Consider the following 8,513-nt stretch of genomic DNA (forward strand, 5'->3'; position numbering starts at 1 on the left):
ACAGCTTATTTTAATATTAGGAGGCATGATGGAGTGGTCAAACTCTTAGCTTCCGAACCGAGGCATCTCAGTACGAATTCTGTGAAGACTGGAATTTTAATTCCTGGATTTTAAGGACACCCCCGAGTCCACACAACTCTAATGGGTACCTGACATAAATTATGGAAAGTAAAAGAGGTTGGCCGTTGTGCTAGCTATATGACACCCTCGTTAACCATGGCCCAAAAAAACACATGGCCTTTACATCGTCTCCCCCGTAGATCGCAAGGTCTGAAAAAGGGGGGGGGATATTTGTACTTTTTAAAATGAACTTGTTGGCTACCCCAGGTCTGTGTATTTTCTTCGTATTATATCAAATGTTCACTATAAATCCTTGCGCTTAATGGATTTAAAACTTCTGCATAGAGGTGTTGATGTGTAATTTAAAAAATATATCTCATTGTAGTTAAGACATTGGCTGATAAAAATATAGATTGATACTGCGTTTTTTTTTTAAATTGTTTTTCTATTTCCAATGTTTCCAGACATATTCATGTTTATATTTGCATTGGTTCTGTCCCTTGCTAACTCGTTTCTCTCTATCTCTCTTCAGGAGCTGTTCTCAGAAAAGTGTCTGACAGGTACGAAAAAGAAATCCACTATTTTGAACTCCATTGATTTTAAATACAAACAACTAATTTAGACTCTTTGTGTATTGTGATGATTAGCGTTGACTATTGTTAGAGTTATATTGATTTCACAGGGGCCATAGGATAATAAATTTAACAAGAACTCAATATTAGTTCATAATAAATAGACTTATTTATAAGTAATGGCAGAGCGTCGTTTAAAGTCATCTGAAACAGTTCCTTGTACGTCAGTCGATGTCTTGACTTCCTTGGTGTCACGCCTACAGTAATTACGTTGGGAATAAACTAAACATTCACGTTCAAATGATGGACATCTATCTTATACAATTCCAGTCATCATAGTGCACAATATGAACTGTAAGTGTCATTTGGTCTACACCTTTGTAACCTCCCGTCCGATTTCTTGTATTGAATGAGGTCTTTGTTTGCTTTATTTGCTTCTCGCCCAATCTCTTAAAAGAGTTCTTGGTGGATACAGAATGTTCTTTTTAGAAATGAATCACGATAAGGCCCCAATTCAACTTTATCAGCCCTTTTACTTAGAAGTTTGATTAAAATACGACATTTTCACACATAAAACACGTGTATTGAATTATTGTAACTATTTTATAAACATCGGCATAATGTTTTTTTTTTAAATAGTGACAAGAGTGCTTTTGTAAGCTCCTGGAATGAGTTGATTAGAAAGGCTGGCAGCAGACGCAATGCTGGAGTCAATCTAGTTCTCTGGTAAGTTATCACGCTCTTCTTTAAAAAGCCTACATTTGGAGAGCCATTACTTTAAGTTGGTAACATTCTCATTAAAAGGGTTTTCTGTAATGTTCTCTACAATTCTCAATATACTTGAGATCTCTTTACTCATTCTTACTTTAGAATACATCATGATAAAAATTGTTACAAATGACACACATGTGTACTCAGTACTAATCAGGATTACACTCCAGACATCAGGATACGCTCTTCTTCAACAGAAAGCAAGACTAGTGTATATTAGTGAATTGTTTTCTAGTTTTGAATATTAAAGATCAAATAACAAAGACAATATCCACTAATGACATGCACCAAGAAATAAACTATCGATTTTAATAACGACAGTCTCACTGGGCGACAGTCTCACTGGGCGACAGTCTCACTGGGCGTGGGAGTTGGCCCTTACAATAAACTATCGATTTTAATAACGACAGTCTCACTGGGCGACTGTCTCACTGGGCGTGGGAGTTGGCCTTTACAATAAACTATCGATTTTAATAACGACAGTCTCACTGGGCGACAGTCTCACTGGTCGTGGGAGTTGGCCCTTACAATAAACTATCGATTTTAATAACGACAGTCTCACTGGGCGACAGTCTCACTGGGCGACAGTCTCACTGGGCGACAGTCTCACTGGGCGTGGGAGTTGGCCCTTACAATAAACTATCGTACGTCCATTGCAAATGTTCATGTCAAGCTTAACATTTAAATGCTTTAGAGACCAACAGCTTTGTCTGCGTTAGAAATGACAAATTCTAACTGGGTCTACTTAAACAGTGTTGCACTCTGTCTTAATCTTCCAACTTGAAGACAATCGCTGAAATGTGTTTTCTAATGCTTAATACTGAAGTACTGGTGTTGGATGAACTATCCCTAACCCTAAATACTAAGTCCTAAATAAAATGTATATCTTGTTGCTCTACCAGTACTCACTTTACATCGTATATTTTTTGTCTCCCAAACTAAAACAGGCTGTTTAACAATGTACCCAACATGCGCAACCATTTCACCAAATTCAATGGCAACCAGCCAGACGCTGCCCTCAGAAATGACCAAGAGTTCCTCAATCAAGTAGACCGTATTGCTGGTGGCCTAGAATCTTTGGTTAAGAATGTGAACAACCCCGCCCGTTTCTTGGACGCCCTGGAGAGACTCAGTTCTGCTCACTTGAACATGAAGCCAAGTATTGGACTGGAATATTTCGGGGTAAGATTGAAGTCTTGTTTTGAAAACAATGTCATCTTTTTTTTTATTGTTGCAAACAATGTTCAATATAGGAAGACAGCTTTGGATTAGATCTTCATCTTAGTTACAATCAATTTTGGTGCAAAACCCTTCGAGAATTTTTCTTCTATTGACTATAATGTACACAGTTCATCCCACAGGTCATCTTGTTCATCCTTTGCTTTGTTTCTGCAGCCACTACAACAGAACATCCACACTTACATTGAGTCCGCTCTGGGTGTTGCTGCTGGAAGTGATGAAGCTAACGCCTGGACAGACGTCTTCGGAGCTTTCAATGAGATTCTGAAATACAGTAAGTCATAAGTCATCCTGTCTAGCAGGAAAGTGAGATATTTCTTTTTTCCAGTCAACTTTCTATAAATACAGATTGTCAAGCAAAACATAAACATTTAAGTAATTCTACTAAACATTTCAGTTAGTCTACTAAACATTTCAGTTAGTCTACTAAGCATATCAGTTAGTCTACTTCCAAATCTAATAATAATTTTGAAAATGTAATACAGAGAAAAAAACACTTTTATAACTTAAAATCGTGTACGCTAAAAGAAAATTCAAATCCCATTTACATCAAAATGTCGACGTATAGTGTTTTAATGTTATTGAATCAAACTATTGCAATCCAGCAGTGATGTATCACACGTGAGTCTCATAATAATGTTGGTCTTAAACACAACAAAATGCTAGGCCGCTAAATTATGTATAACATAAAAAAAGGTTTTAATTTAATTTTTATGTTTTATAAATGTTTTATACATTTATACATACACATTTTCTATCCTCATCTTTCTACAGGCTCAGTTGAGAAAATTGGACTTTCAGACAGGTAGATAGCATCTTTCTACGAGTTCTTTCGTGTATAGTGAATCTTTGTTTTCTAACGTCCATTTTTAAACTAAAATAGAATCTTAGAAATGTCTTAAATATAATCTAAACAATAATTGTCTAATTGACAGTGATAAACAAGCTTTGACCAGTTCCTGGAGCAGTTTGATTGCCGAGGGAAAAGATACCGCTGGAGAGAAATTGGTACTTTGGTAAGTTGAGTCATTATACTAACTAATAGAGTTATAATACCAAGATATCAAGTAGTACCGTAATACAAAGAAGAGTTATAATACCAAGCAGCTTTATGAAATCAAGACTTAAAATAGAACCATAATTCAAAGAAGAATTATAATACCAAGAAGAGTTATAAAACAAATTATCGCATTATTACTTTTTTGTTAGAGTTTTGGAGTGATGTAAGTGTTATATTTTTTTTTACTTATCTGGATCTTATCCTCAAAGATACAAATAATTTAAAACTAAACGCCTACTTATCACGTGATACACACAAGTGTCTGAAAGCAGTAAAATGTCTCGATTAAATATACGTTATATATACAAATGACGTCTACTATCCAATAAAAAAACAAAGGAGATGGTCATAACGGAGCTTCTCTATGCCGATGATTGCTCCCTGCTAGCTCACAATGAACATGATCTCCAAAACGCGGTAAACGAATTTGCATACGCTGCCGCCTCTTTCGGTTTAACTATAAACCTCGGGAACACAGAAGTCATGTTCCAGAAGTCACCCAATAAAACATACTCAGCCCCAAAGATCACCGTAAACGGACAGCCCTTTAACGTGGTAGACCACTTCACATATCTAGGAAGTATAGTATCAAATGACGCCTTACTTTCAAGGGAAGTTGACAAACGACTGGCCAGGGCCAGGAACGCTTTTGGACGCCTTCAGGCGAGAGTTTGGCGGAACAAATCGCTCCGCCTGCCTAGAAAAATCAATGTCTACCAGGCGGTGGTTCTATCAACCCTTCTATATGGCTCTGAGACATAAACACTATACAGAAAACAACAAAGACTTCTACAACAAAGACTTCTTGAGCGCTTTCACCAAAGATGCTTGAGCTCCATCATGGACATAAGGTGGAAAGACCGCAATACAAACAGCGATGTCCTTGCGAACGCCGGTATGGACAGTATAGAGGGAATTCTTATGGTCCGACAGTTACGCTGGGCAGGGCACGTATCCCGTATGGGAGACGAATGTATGCCAAAGAAAGTCTTTTTTGGTGAGCTATAAGGTGGTCGACGTAACAGAGGCGCCTCTCAGAAACGCTTCAAAGACTAGCTTAGGCGTCAACTTTCCTTAGCTGACATAGAAGAGAGCACCTGGTTGCAGCTGGAGGTCACTCACAAAGGCCGCGGGATACATATTTGAGACCAAAAGAAAATCCGCTGCCGAGGACAAACGCAGACGGCGAAAAGAAAATCTAAATCGACCACCTGCGGACAGTGGGTATGCTTGCCCTGGGGGTGGCAAAATATGTAGGTCACAGCTTGGGCTGCGCAGCCACGGGAAATACTGCATTCCTCACTAATCTTCGGACTCGAAGATAAGCCTTATTATTATCATTATTATTAAATATACGTCTGATCTTCAACTTTAAATTAAATACTTCTTGGCTGTTGTTGTATCCGCCCACGTGATATGTAGTCTAAGCCGCTTTGTTCTTTCATTGGTATTCATTTATGTTTCTCCTATAAAGCTTTACTAATCATACACATATGTACATTACAGGATGTTCGACAATGTCCCCAACATGAGAGCTAGATTCACCAAATTCGACGCCACCCAGTCAGACGAAGCCCTCAGAAACGACAAAGAGTTCCGTAATCAGGTCAACGTCATTGTTGGAGGTCTAGAGCTACTGATCAACAGCGTCAATGAACCTGGTCAACTCCAGGCCAACCTTGAGAAACTAGTGGATGACCACTTGCACATGGTACCAAGTGTTGGTCTTGAATACTTCGGAGTAAGTTTAAATTGTTTCTTATTGGACATCTTTACAATGATCACAACAATAATGAAATTAGGACAATAAAATTATGAGCACAGACAGTTAATTTACTGCTAATGACATTTATCTAATGACATTTATCTAATGACATTTATGTAATGACATTTATCTAATGACATTTATCTAATGACTTTATCTAATGACATTTATCTCTAGCCTCTCCAAAAATACATTCACCTCTACATTGAGAAAGCTCTCGGAGTAAGCTCAAACAGTGTGGAGTCCAAGTCCTGGACCAATCTGCTTCGTGCCTTCAACAAAGTCCTCAAGGAACGTAAGTATTGTTGCTGAGTCAAACTAATTAATGTCTCAATATTGCTTTACACATACAAACCTTACACCATGCAGCCACAGCTCTCCACAAGCAGCCACAGCTCTCCACATGTAGCCACAGCTCTCCACATGTAGCCTTCTACTTAGTTCTCTTTTGTTTTTGAACGCATTTTTGGTTGGTGCATATATAAAAAAAAATAATATGTGAAATTTATATTTATGACACAGACATATATTTATAATTTGTATTTATGAATATTTTAAAACGGCTAAACAAAAAATGAGAATTTAAAGAACATATTTTACTAATATTATTAGTTTTTTCTGAATTAAGTCCTATATATCCTTATTTTGTTCAAATAACCTAGTTAACGAAATGTTTTTTGTCCATTTTCTTTCCAGATTCCGTCAAGAAAATCGGTCTTTCAGAAGAGTAAGTTCTTTGCTTTTCAATTCATTCTCTTGTCAACTTTTAATGAGATTCCTTCAGATATAGATATACACCAAAACTTGTCGATGTCAGCGCTTGTTATGCGTTACTTTATGTTAAAATAATTCTTTCTTCCCACAGAGACAGGAAGGCCATTGTTAGCTCCTGGAGGAAACTGGTCGGCAGAGCTGGAGGTAGAGACAATGCTGGAACCAATCTTGTCCTCTGGTAAGTAGGTCGACATAACGGGAGTTGTTTTTTTCCTGAAAACTTTTTCTTTCAAAAAGTTTTAAAATTTTATCTAAAATTTTTTTTTCTGTGATTCTATCAATGAATTATGTTCATATTTGTTTTTTCATTCACGAATTGTTTGGTCATTCCTTCAGGATGTTTGAGAATGTGCCCAACATGAGAGACAGATTCACCAAGTTCAATGCTTACCAACCTGACTCAGCCCTGAGACAAGACAGAGAGTTTGGAGCCCAAGTTGACCGCATCACATCTGGCCTGGAATCCCTGGTCAACAATGTAGAGAACCCTGGTCAGTTCCAGGCTGCCTTAGAGAGACTGTCCACCCTTCACAAGAACAAGACCCCTAGTGTTGGACTTCAATACTTTGGGGTAAGTTGGATCCCCGCAATCATTTCTATCTCAAAATATTGTGATATAAACATAAACAATTTTAATTGGCATCAGTATGCAGGAAAACAGGAAACTAAAAGTAAAATTTCTATAAATCCTACTGCACTATTTTCAAAAGCAAACTAATCAAAGTAATTTGCCCTTTGTTGATAAGTTGCTTATTAAGTTCAGCTAGTATTCTTCTAAGCAATGCAGTCAAGTAAAGGAGAGGATTGCTACATGTGTTTGCGTTGTAAGGGATTATTGAATACAGGAAAAAAAAAAGATAAAATAGAAAAGAAACCTGGACTCTAAACTGCATGATCACTGTTAACTACAAATACTAACTTTTAGTTGCGTTACTTTCATAGAAAGTCTAATGTTTTATCTATTGTGATATTACTTTTTGCTAAAAGCAATGATTCTTACAAATTTGATTCTGTAATGCCAAAAAGTGCACTATTATATACTTTACAAAATACATAACTTGCGCTGTTCTGTTCACTGGATAAAGAATAAAAAAATATATTAGCTTTTAAAATTCAACCCATTCTTATTACAATTATATATTTAATACAAAAAACATCTATTTATTTTAAGCATCTATTTGACTTTCTCACTATTTGAGATATGATTGTTTAGCCCAAAATTGTCCAACACTGAATGAGATCATGTTTTAATTTGTAAACTTGCAGCCACTCCAGAGGTACATCCACCTGTATATCGAACAGAATCTGAACGTTGCATCTGACAGCGTTGAATCCAGAGCCTGGACCAACCTGTTTGCTTCCTTCAATGAAGTTCTCAAGAAAGCATAAACAAGGAAACAGCTCTCAGAAAAACTGACTTTACTTAGCACTCGGACCACGAAACTCTTTCATATGGAACTTTTTGATAGACGAACAAGTGTTGATATTGAAATAAATTGTTGATATTTGTTAATTTTTTTCTTGCACAAATCTCACGGGTGAGCGCATTGATCATACATCTTCATACATCTGACTTAAACATTTCTCTTGTACTTTATTCAACTCAGGCATTGTTTCAGAAAACAAATTCCATCTTGAAAATCTGTTATTTTTATACAAACTATTTCCAGTGATAGTTTAACATTGTATCAATGATTCCATTTTTTAAAAACAATTTTACTTAAGTAAGAATGCAAATGTTTTTTAACTCCTCTAAAAATGTGAACACTTCAAAGCAAGGAGATTGTTGAAACTTTAACATTGAGAGATAGAAATCTATTGTACAATGTTTAGTCTATCAGAAATGTTTTCATCTGCTTGATCTTATGTTAACTTTCAACAAGATTTGTTAATAAACAGGAAGCTTCATAACTGAGAAACAGTCTTTCGTCTGTCTTTGCTTAATATTTTGGTACAGTGTTTGTGTGGAAGAGATCTATTTGAAAACCATTTAAACGCTTTTATTTATTTTGAAATATAGCAATGGATCTTGGACTAACAAAATCTAATGCCCCACTAATGTTTAGAGTAGATTCAGTAATAAAAGATGTGCTTCTAATTTCCAAACTGTTAAGGATAATACATTCTCTAGAAATATCAAGTCTAACAATAAGGAAATTACTAGACGGTGGGTGAAGATTGAGTAATATTACAATAAGATTGAGTAATATTACAATAAGATTGAGTAATATTACAATAAGATTGAGTAATATTACAATAAGATTGAGTAATA

General features: G+C 36.1%; 1 protein-coding gene across 2 annotated transcripts in view; it reads left to right on the forward strand.

The window, feature by feature from the left end:
- LOC106051763 (uncharacterized) overlaps positions 1–8,160 on the forward strand; it is a 35,246-nt gene extending 27,086 nt beyond the window's left edge. For both annotated transcript variants that reach the window (XM_056027625.1, XM_056027626.1), the window contains 12 exons: positions 593–620; positions 1,272–1,358; positions 2,351–2,585; positions 2,799–2,916; positions 3,417–3,447; positions 3,578–3,658; positions 5,209–5,443; positions 5,645–5,762; positions 6,164–6,194; positions 6,333–6,419; positions 6,578–6,812; positions 7,508–8,160. In XM_056027625.1, the coding sequence (XP_055883600.1) occupies positions 593–620; positions 1,272–1,358; positions 2,351–2,585; positions 2,799–2,916; positions 3,417–3,447; positions 3,578–3,658; positions 5,209–5,443; positions 5,645–5,762; positions 6,164–6,194; positions 6,333–6,419; positions 6,578–6,812; positions 7,508–7,630 (1,409 nt within the window). In that variant the 3' untranslated portion in view covers positions 7,631–8,160. The remainder of the gene's footprint in view (positions 1–592; positions 621–1,271; positions 1,359–2,350; positions 2,586–2,798; positions 2,917–3,416; positions 3,448–3,577; positions 3,659–5,208; positions 5,444–5,644; positions 5,763–6,163; positions 6,195–6,332; positions 6,420–6,577; positions 6,813–7,507) is intronic.
- Positions 8,161–8,513: the final 353 nt, after the last annotated feature.

This window comes from Biomphalaria glabrata, chromosome 4 (assembly GCF_947242115.1).
Source record: "Biomphalaria glabrata chromosome 4, xgBioGlab47.1, whole genome shotgun sequence".
NCBI classification, from domain to species: domain Eukaryota; kingdom Metazoa; phylum Mollusca; class Gastropoda; family Planorbidae; genus Biomphalaria; species Biomphalaria glabrata.